General features: G+C 43.1%; 1 protein-coding gene across 4 annotated transcripts in view; it reads left to right on the top strand.

Annotated features, from left to right (window-relative positions):
- Nucleotides 1-16,861, top strand: part of ZNF423 (zinc finger protein 423) — a 234,545-nt gene extending 217,684 nt beyond the window's left edge. For all 4 annotated transcript variants that reach the window (XM_075101562.1, XM_075101561.1, XM_075101564.1 and 1 more), the window contains one exon: nt 16,227-16,861. In XM_075101562.1, coding sequence (XP_074957663.1) covers nt 16,227-16,256 — 30 coding nt within the window. In that variant the 3' untranslated portion in view covers nt 16,257-16,861. The remainder of the gene's footprint in view (nt 1-16,226) is intronic.
- Nucleotides 16,862-27,467: the final 10,606 nt, after the last annotated feature.

Here is a 27,467-nt window from a genome sequence, read left to right as displayed (position 1 = left end):
AGGGTCTCACAAGGACCAAAGCTAAGAAACACCATTGCGGACTATGTGGGGCTGTCACTGGGATCTGCAGCAGCTGTAGTTGAGGTTGTTTCTGGGTGATGCTGGAGTTTTCCTGGGCCTGACATCCACAGAAGTTAATGCTACATGTAAGAGCAAGGGCTGTTCCTGCTCATGCACCTCTGTGTGATTTGTTGGCACCTTCTTCCCTAGTGCAGAATGAGGTGTTTCCTGCATCTGGGGCTGGGGATGCTGTGGAACAGCCACAAAATCCAGACCATATGGCCTCTTTGCGTGGCCAATTCTGTTGAAACAGAGGATGGTGCAGAAATCTTTAATTGTCCTGTGTTTGGCATAGTGACAAGGTGTAGCATTTTTTTCATTTGGAAAGATGATTCTGATCAATATAGTGCTGCATCTTTATCATCACTGAGGTCTCTTCAGTGAGTCACAGAAAGACTTACCTGAGATGAAGCTTGGAAATGTCTGGCGCTGGACTAGCATGTCCCATAACAAAAAAACTTCCTCCATTTCTGACACCACTAACGCCATTCTGTGGCTGGGCCTGGCTAACAAATTGTACACAACTTCACATTAACGTGGGCAGAAAACCCAGCAGCGCTGCAGAATGGGAAGGGGGTGGAAAGAAGGGAGCCAGGTGAAAGGCATCGTTTCAGTCATTAACGCACTTAAGCGCACCCAAGTGTCAACATGTGTGATCAAGTGTAAGGAGGCATGTCATTCCAATGTGGCAGCGCTGGCACATGGAAGGGGCTTCCTACAGCAGAGATGGCACTTGGATCCAGTGCTCAGGCTGCCCAGCTAAACCCATCATTGCCTGTCATCTATGCCCTATGGCAACGGTCCAACCAACTTTTGTGTAGGCACCATGCCATCCCAACAGATGGGCAGGAGTGTTAGCTGCCAAGAGACAATGTATATGCATCAATTGTGTTTATTGAAAGCACAATTCCTAGCTGGAAATGTCCAAATGTCTATTTACTCTGAGATAAGAGGCCATTAGTTAATGGATATGGAAATGCAGCCTAGCTTTGGACTAATTACTTTATATACATTTCAAAACAATGCAGACATGCAAATGTAAGGTGTGCTCGTTATTGGGAGCCCAGTTAAAGATCTGTCATGACACACAGAGTCCCTCTTAAAATTGACTTGAAGTGGCAAGGTACTGCTTGCCTTTGAGTACTAGAGACCAAATTTTGCAGGAGATGCACATAACTATACAAATTGCTGGCATGATATATTATGACGTGCAAGAAGCCAACCTTTTACACTTGCCGGGTTTCCTTTGCACACAGATGTCTAAGCTCGCCTCTCTTGGTGGAAACCTTTTTTACCTGTGTGGGTAAATGACAGTGATATGTTAATCCAGACCAAAGCTAAACCAGTTTACACATCTCACCAAAGAGGTTTGTTTTCCTTGTGACAGAAAGAGAGACAATCATATAATGTACTTTTATATTTGACAACATTGTTGCCCACCAAAAAGAGTAATTTGTGGACGCATCCAGAGAGGAGTCTGTATGCAGAGATTAAAGGGTGTTTCCTTCCCCTACTTCTTATGCTTATTCAATTAAAACTTGTTACTGTTTTGAAAGATGTGCTTTAAAGACCTTTCTGAATATACAATTTGGTATTCATAAAGATCTAGGCATACTATACATAAATAAATAAAGCAGGAATGTTTTACTTCCAGATATATTAATGCATTCCCATCTTCTTGGAAACAGGGCACACAGGCTGTGTTAAACATCCATCCTCAACCAAAAGGAGGAAGCACAGGAGAAGAAATGAGAAATGGATTTTCTTTCAGAAAGACCAGATTGCACTTTCTGGTCTGGCAATAACAATTACTAATGACATTTAGAGAGAAATTAAGGATGAGAAATGCAAGTTGGCATTTCAGCAGTGCCAGTCAGTAACATTGCATCAGAGCTCACATGAGAGATGAGAAAAAGTTTAGGGATGGAAAATTAATTTTGTTATGTCAACAGTTAACGCATACCTTTTCTTCATTCTTTACCACACTTTACAGGGTCACAAATTACCCCTGTGATAGTATTTAGCAGCTCCTCAGATGAATGAAATAGCACTTCGAAAGCCTTATTTCTGGAGTCAAACACTCCTGTTTGTGTTTTGCTCTGTTTTGTTGAGCAATGAATGTTAGAAAGAGGTTCAAAGTGACCAGGGAGAGAGAAAATAAGCTCTTGAGTGTGTGGTAGCAACAATATTCTGTGTGGCTTCTCTCTGCAGATATCTCTGGGTTTTATAACTGTGAATGAATTAAGCTTACCAGCACTTTTTCTGAGGTTGTTTTTTCCTGTTTTACAAATTTGGAAAGGCAGAGGTTGAACAATATACCTGGATCCATGCAGGAAAACTTTAGAGGAGCCAGACGTAAAGCCTTGGAAGCCTCAGACCTTTTATTCAGAAGGTCTTCATACATTCACAAGATGAAATTCCTGTCCTCATAGGAAGGTGGTAAAAAGCCCCATTTCCTACTGCTCTGTGTCAAGCCACAGAGCAAAGGGGCTGTAAGCTGTAGGTCAGCAAGCAGGGCCATTGACACAGCTGGCTATGCAGGGATAGTGTCCTCAGGGACAGCAGATCCAGACACCACTGCTCGGCCCTGCTGGGCTTGGTAGCACACTCCTTTCTAAGCAGGACATAGTCCTTAAACTAGAAACAGATCATTTTTGTAACATGTAGGCAAATAAAAAATTTTTCATTTTGTTTTCTCACCAAAAAGTCTTGTCACAATTTCTTTTTGCTGGTGGGAAGAGATCTCTAATACAGTTCCTTTGATTTTCTTCTGCTGTAGTAGCTGCTGTAGTTTGGGGTCCAAGTGCGGAGTCGCTTCATTTCCTCCTATAAGTGTCGCTAGCATCCAAAGGAACTGACTTCAGTTTTCACAGGAAGGCAGATGCTGCACTGGAAAGGGCAGAGCATAAGCATTATTTAAGGAAAATAGTGGAGCTTGATCAGCCTCTGTTTTAAAGGGCTCATCAAAGGCGGTGTACAGCATCCTTTTAAAAGTTCAGTCTTTTCATTCGCTTGCTGCTAGAGCAAAACAGGATGCTTGTCCAGACATAACAATATATGCCTGAGCGTTTTCACAAGAAATGTCTAGATCATTAAATATAATAGGTCTCAGCTGCAGTTTTGATCACTGAAGCATGCACACAATTCATCACAGCAAATTAGGTATGTCTTTGTAACTTATCTTTCTGCAATTTGCTGGCACATTTAGAGAACTGGAACTTGTATGTGCTGGAGAAGCCATTTCAGGTAAAATATTCTGTGTTTATTGTTGGAGAACAAGAATTCACTAATAACAAAAACATGGAGCAGCATATGCTTCTGCTCCTGCATCTTGCAGAACCAGCAGTAGTACCAGCAGAGATCCCCAGCCACATTCATTATTTATATATTTTAGTGAATTTCTTGTCTGCAGTAAAAGAGATATAAGCTTCAACATCAGACTGTTTACACCAAATTCTATCCTACAGCCCATTCAGAAAACCTGAGGCAGCTGTGGTTCTTAATCATTACACAGCCCATTTATCTGATTGGAGTTTTGTCCTCTCTGCCTTGCTGAAATGTAACTTGTTCTTTAAAAGTGTAGTTTGACCTTTGGAAAGAAAAGGCATTTGCTATTTTAATTTTCTTTTTTTGAGAGAGAGAACTCGAACCTGCTTAAATGGAAATTGGCATTCAAAAGCAGCATAGTTATTGAAAAGCATTTACTCTATTACTACAAGTGAACAGACGCTAGTGGGCTTGAAAATTACCTTTCTGTGGATTCATCAGTTTCAGTCACTAGTTAGCCTCTGAACAGATGGATATATTTGTAACAGTTAAGATGAATATATACCCTGGATTTTTACATTTATCTTAAGAGCAGTGCTATCTTAGCTGCTGACTAGAAGGTTTTGGTGTGTTTTATTTGTTTTATTTTTCTGAAAGAGGCTATGGTTGTTTCTAATTACAGAGATTTCTTACATCACAGAAAGTGCCTCAGCTTTCAGAAACGTGAATGATATAAAGCAACTGTGTAAGAAAAATGGCATAAAAGAATCCCCTAGTATGGTTGCTGCAGAAAAAAATTAACATCTCGGCCTAAACCTAGATTAAACCCCCATGGACTGAGAAAATAATTTTCAATAACCAGATATTTTTAACTCTGTGTATGAAGGTAGTAATCACAGTTGCCTGTATTTGCATCTAGGGCCTGCCACAGCCTAATTGCTTGTCTCTTTTTTCCCCCCAAAATTTAAGGCTGCTGGTTAACAGAGCAATGCATTAAGCACTCCGACTCCAAAATAGAAAGAAATACTGCCCTAGCCTCTACCATGTGGCATCTTCAGGTTTCGGGGATTTTGTTTAAATCTGAGATTTATGTCCAGGAGAAATAAATTATTAGATTGTAAAAGCAGCTGGGGAGGGAGTAAATATAGTCTCTTTTGTTCTCTATATCATTTCCCCAAGAAGATAATAAATGTATGGCAAGCGCCTTGTGTTTTCTCAGTCATACAAATGTTGTGTGTGTGTTGTATTTCAGACGTGAAGCCTGAATTCCAGACAGGAAATCCTGGAGTGATACTGTACTGCTGTTGCGTACTACTGTGGTGCTGGCAGAGCCCCCATCACTTTTACTGTTAGAAGGAATTTGAAAAATAATTTCATGGAGAAATTTGAAAGGCCTTGGGTGTACCTCTGATTTGCTAAGTAAGAGATTTAGGGTGTGATCCTAGGGTTTATCTCCTCAGCCACTGAAAGGCAGCAGGAGCAGCAGTTCTAGCCCTGGCTGCTAGACTGGGCTGAGGATGGGGGTCATGCCCTGTGGCTCAACCCCAAAGGCTAGTGTTCCCAGGGTGATTTTAAAGAGCATGAGAGAGATTCCTGCAAACTCTCTTCACTGCCTTACCTGTTCTTATTGCTCTGCAAGGTCAGATACCTGGAGCAAGTGTGGTGAGTAGTTAGGGAAAAATGGGGCCTGATAAGAACAAAAGGAGAAGGAATAGTTAGAAAGTCAGTTGGTAACTTGCCTTTCTGTAGCTGGGCTTGTGTATAGGGTTGTCATTGCCTGCACATCCGTGCTTTTGTCAGGAAGGTTGTCGGTGTTTTCAGCCCAGCCTTCTTTCAGGGGCCAGCAGCACTGGAGCAGCCTTGCTGGTCAATCTTTCTGAAGTTGCTTTCAGAGAAGTATATTCAGTCATACACTAATGTTTGCAAAAGTAATACTCTGCTTTAACATCATATTTTGAGAGTATATATCTCCCTTTGATCAGAGAGGAAAGGAAGAAAGGTAAAATAATTTAGAATACAGCTTGTTTCCAGATTGTGCCTTTTCTGTAGTTTCTGCTTATGTTATATGAAAACGGGACAAGAATGTTTGATGCACAGGCTGGGTCTACATATGCAGTGACCTGACTTGTGCAGTAAATGCTAACGGACAGATTGCTAATGCTCTTTTCTTTCTTCATGTTTCACGTTAACAGAATAACTTGCAATATACTAAACTGTGCATCCTTCATGAGGTGATGGGCTTTGTTGGAAAAATCTAGATGATAGGGATAAGTCTGTATATGGGATCACATAAGACTGCTGATGGGATCAGTGTAGCGACAGCTCATAGATTTGTGTAAGGTCAGCTTGGGTTCAGCAAGGGTCTGTCACCCCAACTCCACATGAGCCAGCCATATTTGGCAGCAGCCATCCTGAGCTTATCAACTAAGCTGTGCTTGAGCTGATTCTCTGCAGAGCGTTGTGTGTGTCTTCTGACCTGGGCAGGCAGTATGGACACCCTCAGGTTGCCTCTGCGCAGACCATGTCTGCAGAATCAAATTGCTCTGGCTTTGCACCGTGCAGAAACAGTCAAAGCACTGCTGGCACTGCGCCAGCCCTGAGGGAGAGTCCTGCCTGACCAGTGAGCCTTCTCATTTTTTTCTGCTGCGCAGTTAAACCTGAATAAATTGCCATGGGCATTGAGTTTTGACTGCATATAGCATATCTGTCATTGGTGCATTACATTACAGTGTCTCCAAAGGGCATAGAGAGGAGGTTTAGAACATACGTACTTCTGAAAAATTAGTCCTCCTTTGGGGCTGACACATGCTCTTAGTCTTTGTATGAAAGCATGATTGTTTAAAATGTAGCATCTTGCTGTTTAGAAGTCAGACTTTCCTAAGGCCAGTGACACCATGGTAATGGAGTAGTGCTGGCTGGAAAATCCCATTTTTTAACAGTTACGGTTGTTTTCACACATGTAGCACAGCGATGTTGCCTCGCTATTTTGTGTTGTGATGTCTTGGAGCAGATGGCTCACGTTGGTGATATTTTGGCCCCTCTTTTACTTATGGGAACAAATGCTGCTTGGCTCTTTCATGCTACTAGCTCCTCTGGGGTTAATTCCTCAAGGCAGTGGGCTGAGCACAATCCTGTCTGCAGATTTGTGCTCTGCTGGTGGCATGTACGCTAATGGGGAGGCATGTAAAGTACTTCTGTAAACTGTAGCCTTGCTATTTTATGGCAGAGAGACTTGCATTGGAGGATTTTTATGCCCCTTTTGAAATTAGAAACCAGCAATAACAGCCATTACGTCCAAGGCAACAGGTCACTGACCAGCCATTTTGTCAGCCCAAGCAGTATGTGGGCACCACATGCCAGGAATATTTATCTGCCTGTAAGAAAGTGTATCCATAACACAAGCAATACAATTTGTCAGATCAGTATTCCATTAGAGGGAAATTTACTTTAGTTGCTGCTTTTAAAAAAAACTACCAATAAAAGGACTGTGATGTGCTGTAGCCTAGCCGTGGGTAGGCACAGCTCGCATGAAGTCCATCTGTCCACACTTGCTTATTAGGTCTAAGGAACTTGGTTCATCTGCAGGTGCCAGGATTCAATGGAGGATGTTGCCTAAGTGAAGAGTGCAAGATGTGTCTCCATTAATATTCATGTTAAAATACTGTCATGGTTTTAGCTGGGATAGAGTTAATTTTCTTCACTCTAGCTGGTATAACTATATGCCAGCTAAAACCAGGACAAATTCACAGTTAGGGCTGAAATTGTTTTATACCTGGTCTTTAACACCAGGAATACCTAACTGGTGCAGAAAAAAAGCTACGAAAAATCAGATGGTGTCAGTGGCCCTTGCCATACCAAAGAACACCAGGGCAAGTTAAGAAGCCAGTTTTGGGTTCAACTTTGAATTTCCTGGCTTTTGTTGGGTTATAGTCCCATGGAAATGGTCACTCAGTGAGGCTTTTGTCTATGCATTTTGACTGGTGACTGCTAAAGGTACTATGTAAAGCATTTCCCTTTTGCTCTAAGTATTTTTGGGGAAAAAGAGTGTGAGAGGATGCTGTCCTGGTCCTATAATCAAGACCAAATCAGGAAATTATTTCATGTTTATAGAAGAGTCACAAAGGGTCCTATAATGATGATGCCAGTCCTCACAGGAATGAACAATTAACTGGCTTCTGCAATGTGATTTGCCTTAGATCAAGGAGAGGTTAACAAGATATGCTTCAGATAGGCTTCAAATAAATCACCAAATCATGTTTTTGAGAGGAATATCTAAGAAGGATTCCTGGAAAATGGTTGTCCTCTTGTAAATGATTTTGAAACACATTGCTTCCCTGAGTAGGACCCTTAAGTAGCCAAAAACAGGTCATCACTGGGTTGTGCATTGAAGTCTGGTGTAGCATGGGCAAAGGAGTGTACCCGTGGGCAGGAGATGCTTTTTCCAATTAGCATGTGGCTTAGATTTGAAAATGGACTGGAAGTGAGGTGTTCGCATTCGTTAGGACAGCTTTGGAGGAGGGTTACTTCAAAGCTGGGCAAAGGGCATGCATGCTGCTGCACACCAGGTGGGTGACTATGTCCATGGAGGTGCAAGGGTGACCCTAGCACCGGGGGCCCTGCAGGGAGCAGCTCCCCAGAAAAACACAAGCTGGCCAAGCCAAGGTTAAAGCACCAAGTGTTGTTGGCAAAGTGGCGTGCTGGAATTCTGCAAGCCCTTTTCTACTCTCAGGATCAGCAACGGTTCTGGGATCTAGTCAGGGAGAAATGGTGGGGCTGAGGGAGGAGTGGAAGAATTCTAAAAATATTCTGGTTTTATGCAGTTGTGACAACAGTAATTAAATTTGTCCCTTTACATTTAAAAAGTGTCAGGTTCTTCCCTCAGCTTATTTTGATCATCTGCATGATCTACAAGTCTACAAGTCACAAGGACGCTGATAAATTTGCATTTCTGAGTGAAATTCTCAGGAGCATGCAGTCCCTCAGGACAGGTATTATTAGCTTCCTGGTTTCACTGGGTGCCTCACTGAATCATGGTGTGCTTACAGCTAGTTTCTCTAACAGAAGACTCTGGTTATCTCTTAGTAATGTATTCTCCTGTGGTTTTTATTTCCAAAGTGCCGTGGTAAGGAGATTTTCCCAAAGGCTTCAGTTTGCTTTTGTGCTGCAACATTTTACCCAGTGTTTTTGGAAGAAGTATAGACTTTTTGGTAAGGCATTTACTCAAATACGAGAGGCTATGCTGGGCTTAGCCTCACATTTGGAGTTCACTTTTAATAGGCTCACCTTGGTTTATTCTGAGTTTTTAGAGAACAATAGAAAGAGATGGCAGGTGTAGAATACTGATGATACAGAATTATTAGTCTCAAGTGGAAAGAGGAAAGCATGTTAGGTGAGTTGTCAAAGTCTGATTAGGACTAAACAACCTGAATTAGAAGATAAATTAAATTTATAAATCATACAAAAAAAATTCCTTTTTTTTATTTGAAAAAAGGCTGGCTCTGTGGAAAAGAACTCTAAGAAAGGTATTTGTATAAAAAGGCAATTTTGCAAACCCAGAATAATACAGAAATGCCTATCAAAATTTAAGAATGTGTTAAAATTAACAGAAGGGGTATAAGTATAGAGGTAAAACTGAGCACGTATATTGTTGGGACGATACAGCACGGCAGCAGAGTGCACAGCCTCCAGGGTGCAGAACAAAGGCAGGTGGTGGGGGGTGCTTCTGGGTCTGCCTGGGTTTTACAGACTAACACCTGGGCAGTTGCATTTCAATATAGAAACATGCCAGCCACAGAAAAAGATTTATACAAAAAAGGCAGAGAGCATTCAGTTGGTTATGTGTGGAGCAACTTTTTTTCCCTGTAAATATTTTACAAGTTCTGAATCTTCCCATTGACTCCAGATGTAGTGCCAGGTCCTGGTCACCAGAAGAGCTGGGCAGATTTCTGGGGGTGGCTCAGGGCATCCTCCTTGTGAGTGGGTGCCAAGGAGGGCAGCTCAACTTCCCCAGCTGGTCCAGAAACCCCCAGCGTGCCAGGGCCAGCTCTGTCCTGGCACAGATGAGTATTTCTCTGCCCCAGTACCAGTGAAAGGTGCATTTGGCCCTGGAGTAATCAAGTATGTGCAAGCATCAGAGTAAATCAGATGCAGATATTTTCATTGGAAACAGGCAACTTTGCTTTTCAGCTGACATCAAACCTCCAGGCGTATTTTCTTAGACAAAGTGTTTTGGTTTTTTTTCTTGGTTCAATAACTTGTAAAGGATAGCTTCCTCACTGCATTTGTTGAAGTGCCATCTCAAAGTGTGCTGACACAGGGACTGACTGACGCATGGCAGGTTATCAGATGCTCAGAGATGAAGGAAGCAGCAACACAGGCAGCTGTTCCCTTTCACAAAGGATGTGCCACCTTTCATTTGCCTCTACCTCCATTTCAAGGGATTCTTCAAATAAAGAAGGGACATGTGAACCTGTCTTGCCTGACACGTTTTTTTATTGAGTACCATGATAACTTGGAGTTCACTTGTAACAAGCATTTTACGTGGTGGGTGAAATACCAGGGGAAAGGGAAGAAATAATACCATATTTCCTGAAAAACTAGGATCTAAACATATAAATGTCACTGGGTAGAAGTTACCTGAAACAACTGGAAGGGGAATTAACACCTGGTTTTATGGGAAACATTGGTTACCACTATCAGTTTTAATGAAGTGCACTAACTAAATTGTGTTCTGAGTATTCATTCAGCCCTGTTTATGGCACACTCTTGAGTACATTTACTGTTTGTCAGAAGTGCAAACTAGTGAACATATGAGGCTTTAAGACAGGCCATCTGTTAGTCTTAGACCCTTGGATAATTGTCAAACAGTTCTAAAAATAAGCACACACAAACTGCAAGGGGGTGCAAAGGTGATTTTCCTTTAGAGTCTTATAGCAAAGGGAAAGTAGCAACAAGAAATTAAAAATAAATGGGTTTATCCTGTAAAGCAAGCTGCTTCTCCTTTTTTCCTGCTTTCTCCCTTCCCCCTCCCCCTTAGTGTGCTGTTTTTAAAAAAAAAATTTGAGGTTTTTTCCTTTTGTTCTGCTGGGTCACGGCATCCCCTGAATGCCTCTCCAGTTTAGGATTAGAACAGCACCAATTTAAGGCTCACAGCTTTCTGTAGAGAGCATAATCTCCAATGGCTAAAGCAAGGGTTGTCTTGTGTCCTCTGCCTAAAGTAATCCCTTTATAAAGTCAAGGCATAAAGGTTATCATCTTTATGGATTTCTGTTAGTGGGAAATAGTACCTGTGCACGAATGTGTGTGCGCTTATGGATATATAATGAATAATAGCTGAGAGATTTTTTGACCACTTTGAATTCAAAAGATGCAAAACATTGTCTGAAAAAAGAATGCTGCAGATGGCATTTCATCAATATTTGGACACTCTAACTTCTGTTTATAGCAATTTGGAGGTTTTGTTTTGTCTTTTTTTATATATACGTGTTCAAATGTGAGACTTGAACCTTTGCTTCAAGTCCATGCCTGTATCTGAGGTTTAGTTTTTGTCTGACAAGCTGTGTGTGTTGACAGTTGAATGGAGGGAATCGCTTCTCTTGTTCCCCCAGCCCCGCTCCATAAGGGGCAAAGGAGAGATAATGGGGAGGAGGGGGCACAGCCCCAAGGTGTCCCCAGCCCCAGCTTGGAGCCAGACGGTGCCTGAAGGGGTGGCAGAAACCTGGATAGGGAGGTGGGGTGAGGCAAGGAGAGAAACTACCTGAGCTCTTGCCTGGGTCTGGTGGACCCCCTGCATGTTGGGAAAAATATAGGGATTAATAGGAATTACCTTCCATGTTACAAGATCAGGCAGCTGTGTTCATGCATCACCCATGGGGCTGGTGTTTGCAGTCTAGGGTTGGTGTTTTCAATCTGGGTGGTGTTGCAGCACCACATCAACCCCGGTGTCCCAAGGCACCGAGCTGTGGGGGCAGCCAGGGAGGCATGGGCTGAGCATCCAGCTCTGGAGAAGCCACGTGTGGGCAATAAGTACTGTGTGCATCCGCTCCCAACACCTGGCGTGCCCATGCACACAGGACACACAATGGCTGATCACCAGTTGAGTTTCATGTTGGCTGTTTGTCATGTGAATCTCTTATCTCCATAATTCCAATTCAGATGATTTGAGGAATGGTATCTCTTTGTTTTAATGGGATTTGGAAGGGGAGAGAGATTCTTTCTAACCTTTCACCAGAGCCCCGCTCTCTGTGTAACACTGCAGAAGGCTTATGAATTTCACTTGAGGGTGGTGGGCATCACCAGCTTTGTTGTGCCATTCCTTAACCTCTGTATAACATATGGTATTTTAGGTGTATATGTTCACACACATAGATAGTATACCTCTAAATGGCTGGTACAAAATATCTAAATGCGTAACAGATGCACAATAGCACTGTAGACTGGATGTATTATGACCCCAAACCATTATCACACTCCTCACAGTTGCATTTTATTTTTTCACCTGCTCCTGTGTAGTACACCTGTGACTCGTTGGCAGTGAACCTCATTGCAGTGTGGGAGACTCCCAGTTTGACTGCCTGGCTTGGAGCTTTGCTCCATCATGTGCTGCTTTTTTTGCATATGTTTTTTCTCTCGATCTTTATAGAGCTTGTAAGAGTTCTTTGAACTGTTGTAAGTGATCATCTTTCAAGCCTGATGTTTTCTTTCTTGACACAGTGCTCTGAAAATGGAGATTGTCATGCCAGTGTTTTCATACCAATGCATGTAGAAAAACAGATAAATATTCATTGTAGATGTCCTGCACAAATGGCTTGATCTGCATTCAGAGGACAGGCAGGGGGTGTCCCCAGGGATGATCTGGAGAGCAGTCAGTATCTGCATGGACAATAATCAGCCATTCTTTAAAATCTTTTTATTTCCTGCAAAACCCATCACCCAGTTCCTTGGTCACAGACACGTCCGCAAATAGTTCATTTGGGGATTGTGCGGCATGTAGAAAATTCCACTTAAACACTGTGGCAGCCCTGAGGCTTGGGGTAGTTGCATTTTTCCCACTGATGTGGCTAATGGAATTCCTATCCATTTTGCATGTTTATTAAGAAAAGAGAAGAAGAATTTTTCCAACCTTATCCTATAAATAAGCTGTGACTTACTTGATCTTGACAGGTGACTTAGTGCTGCTGTAGAGTTTCCAGCTGCAATAATGTCTCAGAATGATGTATTCAGTGGGGTATCAGCTGTGAGCCATGCATAAACCAGGGGCCTAACAGGAGCTGTGAAGAACCATTTTTACTGTTCAGCTTCCAAATTATGTCCTGCCTCCTGCCAGCCCCCAAATGCATACGTGTATGGATGGCTTTGTGAGCAGGTAGGCATGTGCAAGCACACACACAAGCATGCCTGGAGAGGCTTCATTTTTGTGGCTGTTATATTTTCCTTTGGAAATCACCATTAAGGTTTGGTTTTGGTGGTTTTTTTTGGTTTGGGTTTTTTTTTAAACTATAACTTCTAGGGTTGAAAAATCATGCCTGAGCTGTTTCCTGCCAGCCCACCCTCCTGTAAAGGTGGGTGAAGTTTCCTTAGGCCACTTGGGTAGAAGCATTCCTGTCATATAACATGTTTCAAAATGCTCCCTCCTTTATGGTTTCATTCTGCTGCTTGGAACAGCTCAGGATAGCATCGGGGTGAAAGCTGTTTCTGCTAAGGGTCAGGGCATTCTCAATGCCAGGATTTACTTATTTCTCAGTAGCTGTGAAATTCTGGTCAGCCAGGGAAATTTTCTTTGTCTGTGGGCACACACAGATATGCCTAATAAAGTTATTCGATGAAGCATGGGTCAAATATGCAAAACACACCTGTGAGAGAAGAGACATAAGCACTGAACATCTCGGCCGCCTTCTGACATCTGCAAAGCAGAGCTCCAATAAGCTGCACACGCATGGGGCAGAGGGAGTAAAAGCAAGAAGATAAGACATGACAGTTACTAGGAATAGGAGACAGGTTGCCAGACTTTTTTTTGGAAAGCATATTTGTGTGGTCTGAAATACATTTTAATAGGTGAGAAACCCGTACTGGTTGCAGAGGATACTGTCAGGCTTTTGTGGGTCTTCTGAATACACCCCAGTGGTGGTTATGTGGTATTTGCACGTGCAGGAACCTGGTGGTCTGGTGCTCACCAGCACTTGGGTGTGCAGGACTTATGCATTTGTGCACATGGCTTGTGCAGGACCTGCTCTCATGGGGAGAGAATTCGGTGCACACAGGCTCTTGTGTCCGCAGGCATTACAGATATGTTTGTGAGGTCCTGTATAAAATGTTATTAACTGCTTTGTCCAGGGACTAGTCAGCATATTGATTGCCAATAATGCATGCAAAGGGAATAAATGATATATTCCCAAGATATTAAGACAAATTCAAGATTTGCATATGAAAAATGTATGGTTCATTTTTTTAACTGGTAGCCCTATGGCACGCTAGTTTGTCAGCTCCTACTGACCCAGCTCTGAATGGCTGCAGGTTTTCAGTATAATCTGTTTCTTTCTTGTGTAAACTCTGCTCACAAACCCAGTATATTAATTGTATTAGGAGCATTCAGAACATATTATTAACCTATGTTTGAGGAGGGAGGGCTCACAATGAAAGCTTCATTATCAGATTTAGAGCCACATACCATTCCTTTATTGACCTGCCTGGGATAATCAATGCAGCAGCCACACAAGTTTGAAATCATGTTCCCTGACTAGACCATGCGTCATGCATTTAGTGCTGATTGTGCATTATCTTTTAAATGACACTGCCTAAATAAGTATGGATTTGTCTACCATGAATAGCCTTTCTTTTGATTTGAAGATGGCAAACCTTTCGATTTTTTTATTGATATTCAGGATGACCTAAAAATAGAACTGTAATGAAGTGCACAAGAAATGACCATTGTTAAAATGCTGAGGAGAGAATACACAGAGTGGCCTGTGTATTCTTTGACATCTTCATGCTTTTCCAGTTAGGTTTTGTGGACAAGCTGCTTGTCAGTGCTGACATTGTGTTTGTAAGGCTCCATCCATCCTCTCCCATAAAGTCATTATCTGACTTGAGAATAACATCCAGCACAGCAAAGGTCATTCCTTCTTAAGGCCAGGAAAATTTCCATGTATAGCAAAGTAAAAAAAACCATTGGATTTTATGTTTGGTGATGTTAAATGGTCTAAAAGCAAAGTAGTTTCAACTGACAATTCACTTGATGTTATTCAACTATGCCCTCTATCCCTTTAACCCCTGATAAGATTTCCAGGTCTTTGAACAGTGTTTCTGGTTTTTGATTCTGATATATTAGGCACCACAGGCTGGGGTGTGTTCAGAGGAATAGTGTTATGCTGAATAAGGGCCAGTTATTTTGCGATTTTGTCAGTCGATTGTATTTAATGTCACAAGGGCTCCTTCCGGGTGTATGGCAGCTGCCTCTGTAACATTCTGGCACGTTAAAGCCTGACCCTTATTGTGCGGAGTTTCCCCGCAGCCCGCCCGCCACATTACCGCGGATAACTTTTGCCATGATTTAGGAACTCAGCAGCACTTCTGACACCTGGTGGTCACTTTTTGGGAGTGCACAGTCCAGAAATGCTTGTGCCTGCAAATGGGGTCAGTGCTTTCTGCCCGCGTGGCCCCACGCGCATCATGGGCTGCCCATTAGCTCTTGCCACAGACAGTTTTCATGAGGGAGATGTCATCTCTGGATAAAGCACAGGACCATTCTTTTTCCTGATCAAGATGTAGCTGTGGATAGTGTAGAAGGACCAGATGATTTATGAAAAGTTAAAATATCTTGCTTTATTTTAAAGCTTTGTCATTGTAAATAAATAATTGGATTCAAAATTCATTTCATGTTTAAAATCTTATTCTTCAACTTGGCGGATTTGCCCGGCTCTGTTATTAGGCAGATGGAGACTAGTAAAATTGATCAGGCTTGGAACAATGCAAATGAATTTTTATATTTGGGGATGCTGGGGACCCAGCTCAAGAAAAGCTTACCATGAAGTACATCTCTCTCTAGTTGCTCAAATAGCTGAATAATCACAGAAATAAAGCTGACTTTATATGTAGGACTGGGTTTCAGTCAGCACACAAAACGTAGGTGAATTGGTACTGCACTAAAAATAAGCTTCCAAGTTTGCCTTCACGACTTATTGGCTCCTGCACAAAATGGCAGGACAGGTCAGCATCCTCTAATGCGAGATACTGGGATGGCATGAGGCTATTACAAATCCACCAAAAGGAAAAAAGGGAACAAAAAAGACTCTAAAATGCTGAAAGAAATGTGTAGAGCAAAGTCTATTCTTTAAAGAGATTTAACTTCTGGGTTACATGTCCAGCCTTTTTTCTGCTGGGTATATTACCCTGGTGCCTGAACTGGCGGTTCAGCTGTTATTGGCAAAGTATTTCTTGGACTGAGAAGTGTGTGTCACAATCTGGTGTCTCTTGCTGCCAGTACTTGCACTCGGTACTAGTGAGAATAAAAGAGTAAAATATGGCAAGGGTTCCCCCTGCAATTCAGATTTTTTTTTTTAATTGTTACAGTTAAGGGAATCCCTAAAGGCAGTTTTTGCCTGTGAAGTGTTACTACTTTCTTTATATGTATTGAATAAAAAAAGAAACCCTCATGGCTGTACTTGGCTTATAGCATTTTTTTTTCTAAGTTCATGCCAGCATTAACAGATCTGTCAGAACAAAGCAAATGTGTCATATTGGCAGCTGTTACTTACAAGTACTTTTTCTTTCTTGCATTTTGTTTTGTAATAATTGAGAAGCTTTTATGTTGAGCTCTGCATAAATGGTACTGAGTAGGAGGGTATGGGCATGCTTTCTATTATTCTGCCCCTCATGCATGTCTCCTTTTTTCGTCTTTCCAGAACCACACATTGAGCCAGCATGCACAGTGAGCCACTGGCACTACAGGACACCTCTCTGCAGAAGACTTGACGGTGGCACAGTGGGGAGGACCATTTGAACATTACATCCAATCAAAGTGTCATTTGCAACCCAGATGTAAAACTCTAATGATTTGGCCATGAGGCGCTGCTATTATAAGCAGCTGGAAATGAATATTAATGGAAGAGATTAAAAGTATTCCATGCTCAGTATTTTTTATTGTCCTGCTTCAGCTAGCGTACTTTAGAGCTTCTGCTTCTGACTGAATTTATAGTGTTAGATAAATCTGCTTTGATGCTGTTGCCTTTTGTTGCTTCTTGTATTATATTGATAGTTAAAGATTAGGTGTGATTTTTTTCTTTTTTGTTAACTGCTTTTTAATTGCAATTTTAGGTAACTCTGTATTGTGATGTGATTGCTTGGCTATTGTCTGAATATTTCTTTTTAATTTTTTAACGGAAGACTAATGCTTTGATTGGATTTGCCAGTTCACGGGACAGTGATTAAAACTATGTAATGAATATAATCGGTTTCAGTGCAACTGGATGGTCTGCTTTATAAATGTGACTTAATCTGATTGCAATAACTAGTACAGTTCAATAAAGGGAATACATGAGCTTAGTGTCAGCGGTTGTCTGTCTGTCAGTACACGCTGCATCACCACCGCCGGCTGATGTGTGTAAATCACAAAGCGAGGGCTCACCTGACAGCAGAGAGCATTCTGCACTCCAGGAGGAAGGAAGACTGGGAGGAAACGAAAGTCAAGTTCCTGCATCTGGTGTTGTGCTCGCTCCTGGATGCACCTCCCAGGCTCCCATGGTAGGTTGAGGTGAGGTAAGGACATCTACTATGAATCTGGGCATGAAAAGTTGTTGCTAGCTTATAATACTCAACTTTTACTCAAGTCAACAAGAAAGGAGGGGACCTGGTCTGTAGCTGCCTTGACGCTATCTCTGTGCTTCTTTGTTTCAATTTTTTAAAAAAATAGCTTTCTGGATTGTATACAAATGCACAAATATGGGATCAGGCCTTGGGGACCCTGGTAGGAGACTCTGTATTTCAAGCATGTGAACTTCTAGGCCCACAGGTATTGTAGCTCTATGTAACTGCCATACTTCTGACACTTGAAACTGCCATCATGCAGCCTAGCAGAGCTAATTAGCAGGATTTCTTTTTAAAACATATCATATGGTAATGTAATGAGGTAAGTGTTATATCTCCACTCAGAGAAACAGTCATTTTAAGGACCATGGACATCTTTGGAAAGTTAGTGAGATGAAGTTCTCATGGTATCTCCTGCTTGAACGAATCATAATCCCCATGGAAGATGTTTAGCAGTTGTGACAGCTGAAATGATGTGGTTACCCATTCCCGCAATGTACAAGGCTTTGCAAGACTGTGGCATAGAAACACGCACAGTTAGAGCCTTTCAAAATTGCTGCACTGAACTAGAGCACAACTGGTTGCCATTGCACTGTGTCTGGGCTTGGAGCATGTAAGTGATGTTTTGTAGGAAAAATGTTTTTCAAGGATGTGTAGTCAATGCCCAAATTAGTTTATATAGCGAGTTTATTAATAAGTGCACGGGCACAGCTTGTTGACACTGCAGACGATGTTGTCAACATTTAGAATCCTGCTGGTGTTGATAGCCGTGGTGCACACATGCAGCTCCTTCAAGACAGTGGGACATACCACATGTGAGGGAAGGCTACTGGGTATAACAGAGGTAGGGTCATCCCTACAGTGGGAAGCACCAGAGCAGGTGCAAGTTCTAGCTTGAGAATAGTTTCAACTTTCTCCAAAAAATGAAGTTTTGTCCCATTTGGGGCAAATGATAGATATGGGTTTTATTCTGCCAATTATTCTGCCAAAATAGCATTGCATGGACAGTCAGAGTTTAGGCTCAAAATTTTGATTTGCGATAAATGAATACACCCTGATGTAAGAAAACTAGGAATTACTTAATTCCAAAGAGGACAGTTCTGGTTTTATCTAGGTAATTTTTAGTTCACTGTTTATGCAACAAAATTATTGTACTACTATGATCCATTTCTAGAAAAAGTGTTAGTTTTCTACCTGATTATTTCTCCATAAACCAGGGCACAGATGTTTATGGGCTGAAAAATTAGCTAATTAAATCGCCAATTCATTATTCTCATTCATAGTGTATGCATACTCCTAACTTACAGGCAACATTTTAAGATGGGAAATGGAAGTGCCTTGCAGTACAGGCTCATAGGCATGCCCTTGCAAGAAAAGCTAGCTGGGAGCATACATCAGCTGCTCTGGTAACAGCTCCTGTGCCATTTCTCTGTGCCGAAAGCAAGGCAGCAGGTTCTCACAATGGAGATACTGAAAAGGGAGACTCTGCCTGACAATGGGTTTGGAATGATGCTTGATTACTTCTGCGCAGGTCTTCAGAAATGAAAAGGAAGATATAGGTTTCTATCTTCAGGAAAAGGATCTGTGCTGGGAAACCCAAGAGTGAACTGATGTTTCCACGCAACTCTGAGAGCTGCTTTAGTAGTGCTGTACTGAAATACATGCCTTTGTCTCAGCATCTCCCTGCTGACTAGTTAAAACTAGGTGTATATTCACTGTTCTGAGATGGGAAACTCCCCATGTGGGGATCCTATTCTGAGCTGCATAATTTTCCCCACCTGTACTGGAAATGTGGGCATGGGGCTGAAGTGCTGGGGTCCACGCTTAGCCTGGCAGCGCCAAGCAGGCTGGTGTCTAAGCTGCGTATTGCATCTGCCTTGAACCCTGACCAGACCGTGAGCAGGGGTGGAGGAAAGGAATAGTTTGGTTTCCACCCTACCTTTAATAGGTAGGGGACCCCAAAGCACAAGAGTGCGGGCTGTGGTCCTGCTCCATCTTCCTCATCACTTCTGGTGTATGAACTTCATTCATGAGCAGCAGCACAAGTCAGGCTGCAGAAAGGGGCTGGACGGTATCTCAGGGCTGGGAAAAAATTGAGTAGGGGTTCTCTTCTACAGGTGCTCCAGTATCTTACAGTATTTGGGTAATATTTGAACACTAATGGACAAATTCTGCTTTTTAAAATTTTCTTTTCTAAGATAATATGTACAAAAGCACAGGGACACTTGCTATAAATCTGCTGGGTTGCTCTGGTATTTTTGGTATAACCAGGCTCATATGAACAGTCATTGTCATAATCACAGCACACACCATGGCGAGGGATGGTGCTGTCTTGGGAACTGCTTTCTCAGGGACCAAAGAAATCCAGTTTGGGTGTGGGGGTGAAAGCCACTGTAAGGAAGCAGTGGGAGAGCCATCCGCTCTTCTGCTCCTGCCATGGAGCTGCATCTGCAACACACCGGACACCTGCAGCTCCCAGAGTCAGTCCTTAGCCTATACCAGGGTGCAGCACTGTTGTCTGACTGTTTTTTCCAATGCCTGAGGCTCCCCAGGCAGGGCCGTGCCAGCCAGAGCTCCGGGTGGCAGAGCTCTGCAGCGCAACACAAGGCCTTTGTCTCTTGGTTGCCGTGCGACTGTTTTTTCTGTGCCACTTGTCCCACTTGGGACTGGGGGCAGAGCAGCCCTGCACTGGGACAAAGCACAGCTTTGCTGGCATAGCTGCAATCACACCAGGGAGTGCTTTGCCAGCATAGTGTATAGTTCCTGTATCCATTAAAATCTCCTGGAGAGATTTTAACAGAGCTTAACTGCAGGTGGAGAAAGATACAATCACAGCTTCTGGTACATGTATGTGGTTTCACCCCCTTTTTCTTAGTGGCCAAGAAGTGCTACAGAAGGTGTTGGAAAACAGTCAGAAATGTTGGCTCCAAAGGCACTGATATTTCAACAGCTACAACATGGTGAAAACGGGATGGCGAACCCTTCAGTAATCCCTGTAACATTTCCCTGCCTATCTGTGTAACTCACAGCTCCTGCCCAGTGGTGCTGCAGGCATGGGCTGGCTCAGGCTGCTCAAGGCACGGGCAATGCAGATGACTCACAGGTAAGTGCAAACCAGAATTGCCAAAATTCTTGCTGAGGATAGGCTTTAGGCAAAAGGTCACTTTATGATCTGAGTGGCATTAGGGCCAGTACAGTGTTGGAGACCGTGAAAAAAATTTTAAATATGTAAAGAAATGTTGTATAGACAATTTAATATCTTCAAGTTTAGGCAAATACTGAAATATAAATTAATATTAACAACGGATTAACAAAGGACTTGCAAATGTTACAGTCCAGTCTATTAGCCCTTATGCATTAAATGATCTCTGCATTTAACTTCACCACGTATCCACACATCCAAAGAGCACTGAAACATTTAGTCAAGGAGTAGTAACCAGTACCCACAGGTAATGTGTTGTATATGTAGTCAGCTTTACATATTGTTTTATTCAATGCTTCTGTAGATACTTGTCTGATCTACCACCTTCCGCAAGAGGTCACCACCTTTGGTCTGGTGCCTTAGACTGTTGGAAAAAGCAAGTGCTTAGCTCATTGCCTCCGAAAGAAAGGGAGAGAACAAATGTTTGGGTATCATTTGAGGGAGTAAGTGACTGGTCACTTTGTGCTGGAGCATCTTTGAGTGGGCTGGGGAAGGTCATCCCACTGAGCAGCAGCTCAGAGGGAACATGAAAGGGAAAAATCAGAGGGGTAATGGGGGCTGAGGGGGATGTCCCTCTGCAACCTTCCTGCCCTTCAGAGGAGTTAATAGAGGAACCACCCTCTGGCAGCCATTTCCATTGCAGTGAATCTGCACATCACATGTCCCAAGTGTACATCTTGCTTTCTCCTACGAGGGTCAAGAGCAGATTGGTTTTTGGTGTGTTTGTCTGGCTTTTAACATGCAGAAATCACTTCCTGGTACGGGCAGTGAAGGCTTTTCCCCTGGTCTGCATAAGTGGTCTCCACATTTTGGCCCACACCTTAAAGCAGTGAGGTTTCTGCAATCCCCTCCCCACCACCTCAGACCAGCTTGACTGGCTTTAGCTACGTTTGACAGAGGTGCAGAGGTCTGGGAACACTGTAGCCCTGTTGTACGTTGGCAGTAGTTAGCCTGGATAAGAGCAACGCCCTGCAAGTGCTGTCATGGACGAAAGCATGTGAGATTAATACACGTATGACCATAGAAGCCCAGGTGGTGGGAGCTGCAGCAGCCACCAGGTGTTGGAGCTGATGGGAGCGTGACATGTTCTTCATCGCTTTGTCTTTTTTCTTTTCTCCCCAATTTTGGCTCTTGTGAAATTCTTTGTGCTTAGTTTTACCTGTCTTAATGAAATTGCTGTCATCCTCACAACTTTAAGGTCCCCCTCCTGTAAATGGCAGCCAGGGCTTGCCTTTTGATCTATTTATCTGTGAATTATTGTTAATTTCCTGAGGCTTAGCAGATTAGGTGATGGAGGGAGACTGCCCGTCTACAGGTAGGTTTCTGCAAAGGAGAAACATCAAGCACCCCAAGAGAAAGATAAGCTAATTACTGCATCACATACAAGATTGCTAACATAGTGTGGTCTTCACTGTTCTACTAACAAGATGCAGTTTAACCACGTGAGATTGTCCTTTTCTGAGGGAAAAAAGCAAAGCATTTCCCTTATGTCCTGGGGGAGCCAGGAAGGAGGGGGCCAGGGCCAAGCTTTGGCTGGTGCAGCACTTCCCATGAGGGCCAGGCCCCTCATTGGGGCTGGGGGCGCTGGCAGGGAACAGCCCTGCACCTCTGTCCGCTCTGCCTGTCCTGCTTGCTGCTCCTCCCCAAACTGGTGGCACGCTGCCCCACTGCTCTCTGCGGCTCGCCCCTTCCTTCTGCCATCCCTGGCCATCTGTGTCCCTGCGGCAGGCAGCTGCTCTGCTGTGCAGCATGGCTGACCCGACCCGAGCCCCCCACAGCCTCCTGCCAGCTGGGAGGACAGAGGGGCAACATGGGGCCTCCTGGTCTGCAAGTGGGGCTAATGCCTGGGGACACTGCCACAACAGTGGCAGCCAGCACTGGGGCCTGGCTGTGCCTCGCCCGGCACCTCAGTGGAGGGGAGAGAAGGCTCAGGCCTGGCGCAGGGCTGTGCTGCCTCAGTGGGGTGGGGAGGGCAGGGGGGATTGCTCAGCTGTGGCCATGAGCAGGAATGGCTGAGCCCTGCTGAGGCACACTCCTTCCCGCGCTGTGCAAGGAGGTGGAGACCCGCCATCCCACAGGCTGAGCCAGGGCAGGGGCTCCTTGGCCTCCCAACAGCTGCCAGGCACCCCTCCTGCCAGTGGTGCTGTCTGCCTCAGCGTCCTCTCACAACCAGGAGGCTGATGTGCTGCTGAGTCTCTTTGGGGCTTTTTTTAAAATCAAACCTGTTTGTTTGTTTGTTTTCTGAATTGGGTTAGTTTTCTGCTGGATGAGAGAGCGGGGCTGACCAGCAGGGTGCACCAGCAGCTGGGGCAGAGGCAGGAGCCAGGCAGAAGCCTCAGCACCGCTCAGCCCTCGCGTCAGCCTTGCCTGTTGGGGTTTTTGCCACCCTGTTCCTGAGTGGATTTCACAAGCTGCCCTATGAGAAATGTCACACTTCAAGCCTAGTTCTGAGGGCTTTAGGGATGTCAAAGCCCCCAGGTAAGGAAATGTCACAAAAGTATTTTCACTATTTTACCCATACCTCATTTTTACTACTTTGTATTTATAGCACAGTGGTGTCAACCTGCTCGAGCAGGTTGGAGAGGCAATGCAGAGTATTTACTGGATTGTGGGAGAACATACAGGCTAGCTTTTCTGGATTTTGCTTCTCCAGATGTTCCCAAATGCATGTTGGCGTTTAAAGCCCTGAACAGCACAGACGGTATCCTCAGGAAAGGGGGACTAGATCTAGAGCTAGTGTATTGCGGGACTCCTCCATGTGTGAGAAATTCTGCTAAAAGAGGCATAGCCTTTTGAAAAAAAATCTTTAGTCCTAAAATCTTTTGGTACCAACTAAAATCTTGCTTTGAACTTAAAAAAATTTATCTATATCTTCAGTTTTACATGACTGGAACAGGTACCTGGCCCTAGCATGATCCTTCGCTCACAATAAACAAGCGAGCGAACAAGCCCTCCAAGCTGCATGTGCCGAAGCCATGTCCCTGAGGTGCTGGGCTCTTTGCCCGGCCTTTAATTTAAAGGGGAGGGAGAAAGAACGAACATCTTTTTTCCTGGTTGAAAGCAATGCAATAAATAAGTGAATCATCTTCTTCCAGTTGCAATTTATAGGCACTGTTCCTCAAGAAATTGGCTTCTATGCATGAAAGCTATCAAATATACATGCCAATTGCAAAAGATACAGCTTCTACTGTACATTGTTTTGTTTATTCACAAAGTATCTCAGTGCAAGCCTGCCATAGAGGGAGGGTTAAGAAAGTGTGCAAACGAGCTTAGCTAATGCTTTTGAAATGGTGCTAAAGAAATGGTCAAGAGCTTCCATTAGCCTCATGTAGCAGAAACAATTTGGGTTGCTAATGGAGAATGACAGAGCCTCACCCGAAGTAGGACCCAGAAACATTTTTCTTTGTGAGGGCTCTTGTGGCTTAAGACTTGATCAAGTGTTGCATAGTTCCTAATAAATATACAATATGTTATATTACAGTGTATATCCTTAACGCTAAAACACTCAAACCTGGAGGATGAGGCCTCAACTGAAAGCAGAATGAGGCCCAGTGGAAAAAGACATGGATAGACAGAAAGGAGAAGGTGGGCAACACCTGACTGTGATAGGGCCAGTGAGTGCAGTGCATGGGCTTAATTAGTTTTGCCTCTCTTTCTGTAACTGACCTGATAATTTCTGTAATGGTGCCAAGAGCAATTGTGTTTAAATAAAATCCCACCTTTCACTCTGGTTTCAGCACTGAAGCTGCAGGTGTGTACGGGTGCACGCACAGGGCCAGTGCAAAGCAGTGTCAGGGAGGCTCTCCTCTGAGCAAGCCATGTATGTGATTTCCTGGCTGTTGTGGGTTTGTACCAGCTGTTCCTGTTACAAGATAAACCTGGAGTTTTGGCGATAGCCCTCTGCCATGTATACTTCTCATCTGCTCCCTGGCTAGTTGGATTATTTTTTTCAAATTCCAGATCCCTCTTTCTGCTTTTTCTACATTTCCCTGCCTTGACCCTTCCCCACACCCCCAGGAGTGGTACCTGCATTGGCCACCGGGTTTACAGTCTGCCAGTGCTTGTACGGCACTGTAAGAGTAAGTCTGACATAGACAAATCTGCAGGTTTTGGTGTGGCTTGAGAAGGGTTGTCTGACAGCGGGCAGAGGCAAAAGAGGAATGGGAAGTTCTGTGCGTATAAATTTTTTTAAGGCTGCAAATTGATTATCTGATGAAAGGACATAAGAAAAGAGAAAGCTGAGATACCTGGCACCCCTTTTGGGAGGGGAGGCAATCTTTGCTGTTAGATATGATGTACTTGTACTAGTAAACAGGAAAGCTAGCTCCCCTTCTCTTACTGAGGGGTTTAGCACCCTAAAATGCAAATTAAGCCCAGAGTCATCCCGGCCCTCTATTCTTCATTTTGCAGAGTAATTCCAGTTACTGATACATTACATCAAAGAATACACCAACCTTCTTTGCTTTCTGGGAATTGCCAGAAAAGCGCATCTTCTTTCATGTTGCACTGCAAATATGTACACAAGCATTTCCTTTGACTTCAAGAAGTTAAATGTTCACATATGTAAGGCACACTAGGATCAGAGCCTTACGTAATCTAATGATACTGGGTAACTTGACTGTGCATCATTAGCTCAATGATGCACCAAGGTCAGGGAGAGGGAAAAAAAACCACAAACCAACCATCAAACCCTGAAATATGTTTGTGTGTAAGAGAGAAATCTGGAGGGAGGGGAAAGGAACATTCAGTCAATATGTCTACAGTTCATTTAAGTTGCTGAAAAATGTTTTTGGTTTTGGGTTGTTTTTTTTCTCAAAATGTTATTGAAAATAGAAATAGAAAGGGAAAGAAGAACCAGCAAGGAATCCAGAATACCTCCATGGCATGTGAAACCCCACTGGAACAAACAGAGAAGTAGTAGGTGCTGGAAAAATATATATTCAAAACAATTCGGACACATGTAAGCACCAGAACTGCAAATTGGGCCTGAGAAACCAATTCTTTCTTTGCAGAGCTGTGTGTTGTTCCTTTTCCATGACCTATCAGTGCATCCTATTCAGCCAGAGCTCCCCAGCTCAGCTGTATGTTACTTTGCCCATAAGGGTATAGAACAAATATTTTGTATCCAAGAGACTCATTAATGTCTTTCAAACTGGATGCAAGTTTCTCATTATTCTTCTGCATAGGTCTAGTAATGGGAGCCTCCTCTAGAGATGCCCTACACAGATGTCTTTAGGCAATGTTGATGGTATGAAGCAGGAATTGTTTTCACTGAAAGATTTATAACCTTCTAGCCTTTCCAAGCCTAAGCAGTGCATGTGGACTGAGAACCAGCAGCAAGGGTTTTCTGACTTCTGCACTATTCTCTAATACTGACTAACCTGGAGAAATCATTTTGGTCTAAATTTTTGCTTTTCTGGGTCCTCAGTACGAGGACTGAAATGTCAGGGGATTTTCAAAGGTACTGAATGTTTCTGACTCCTATTTGAAGCAAAGCTGCAGGTTTTGAGTCCTTATTAAAACAAAACATAACAAAAAACACCAAACAAAAAAACCCAACCACTAAAAGCCCAAGCCCATGGATCTTAATTTAGGGCGCCCCAAATCAGAAGCCACTTTGAAAAGCATGCAGAAACACAGAACAGCTGATAGATTTCCATATCCTGCAGGGTTTTGGCATGAATCCCCTTCTTTGGTTCTAGGCAGAAAAATACAAAGAGACATCTGTGAATAGGACCTCGCTGGGTGTCCAACCTTCTGAGTGAAATTTCCTGTGCAGTGGATGGTCTTGGCCTACATTTTCTAGTTATTGTATAGAACTTCTTTCCTGCTAAGCTGGAAAAAAATTTATAAAAATAGAAAACCTTCAGTGAATTCCCACCTTATAGCTATACTTCAAGCTGTACAGGCAGAATTTGTACTGGAGGAGTTGACATTGAATAGGGTAGATCAAGAGAGACACCAAAGCTCAGCAGAGACATCCTTTAAAAATTATTTGTCTTGTCTGCAATGTTTTGTGAGTTGATCCAAATCAGATTTTGGAGCAATACCATTAAAGTCAACAACCAACACCCAGGATGAAGCTAGCTCTTAAAGTGCCAGTCAGGCTTCTTGAGAGACACACATCCCAATGACTCCTTTAGCAGTCATTATATCAATTATCATCCCAGTCTGTTTCCAACAATTATCATCATAGACTTTTTGGGTTTAATCAGCTTTTTAATTGACCTGTGAATAAGACAGGAGATACAAAATATCCCCTGACACCTAAGGAGTAACTATTACACACTTAGCATTGCTGTGCACATTAACTAATTTTGCACCATAATACTGATTTGAGGCTGGGATATGAACAATGATATTCCTATAAATTAAGGATAAAAACAAATTAAAGACAACAAAGGAGATGAGGAACCAGTAATCCATAAATAGAATGTCACCATGATTGGTTACATTACTCCTGGGTCTTCCTCGGCCAGCAAACTTTGTTGCTTGTAAAAGATTTTTTTTTCTAAAACTGTATGCAATGCACAGAATAAATTGTATGTGACACAAAAAGTTTTTACCATCCCTTAAGTGTTAGAATTATTGAACTGAGTTGAAGAAATGTCTTCAGAAAATTGCTTAGGACTAAAAAGATATCAGCCATTTAGGCATATGTCCCTCCTGCAAGCAACTAACTTTTTTAATACCACTTGCCTTGGTACAGCCCTGCAAAGTGTCCTGAATGCAGCAATTTGCGGGATTTGGCACTGTGAGCCCCGCAAGCACTTAGCAAAAGCAGTTGTGTAGCTCTATTGAAAATCCCGCATATTATGCTGTGGGGAGCCAGCACTTTTTATCTGTCGGCACTGTTGGTGACAAATATTAAAAGTATGACACTATAGGTGCTTCAAAATTCAAGCTGCAAGTTCCCTACTGTGGGACTTCTAACCATGTAATAAAGTGCAGGGAAGAAAGCAGAGTTCAGACCCCATGCTGTAATAAAGGCAAGGAAATTTTAAGTGTTCAAATACATAATTCATTCTCTTCTGAGACTTTCTACCAGATTTGTAACCTGGTAGTAAAGATTTTAATTTGTGTCTGGATGATGCAATCTTTAATCTCTCTTTTACCTCCAGAGACAGCTGAGAGAGCA

Source organism: Phalacrocorax aristotelis, chromosome 8 (assembly GCF_949628215.1).
Source record: "Phalacrocorax aristotelis chromosome 8, bGulAri2.1, whole genome shotgun sequence".
NCBI lineage: Eukaryota > Metazoa > Chordata > Aves > Suliformes > Phalacrocoracidae > Phalacrocorax > Phalacrocorax aristotelis.
This window is presented reverse-complemented; position numbering and strand designations above follow the sequence as displayed.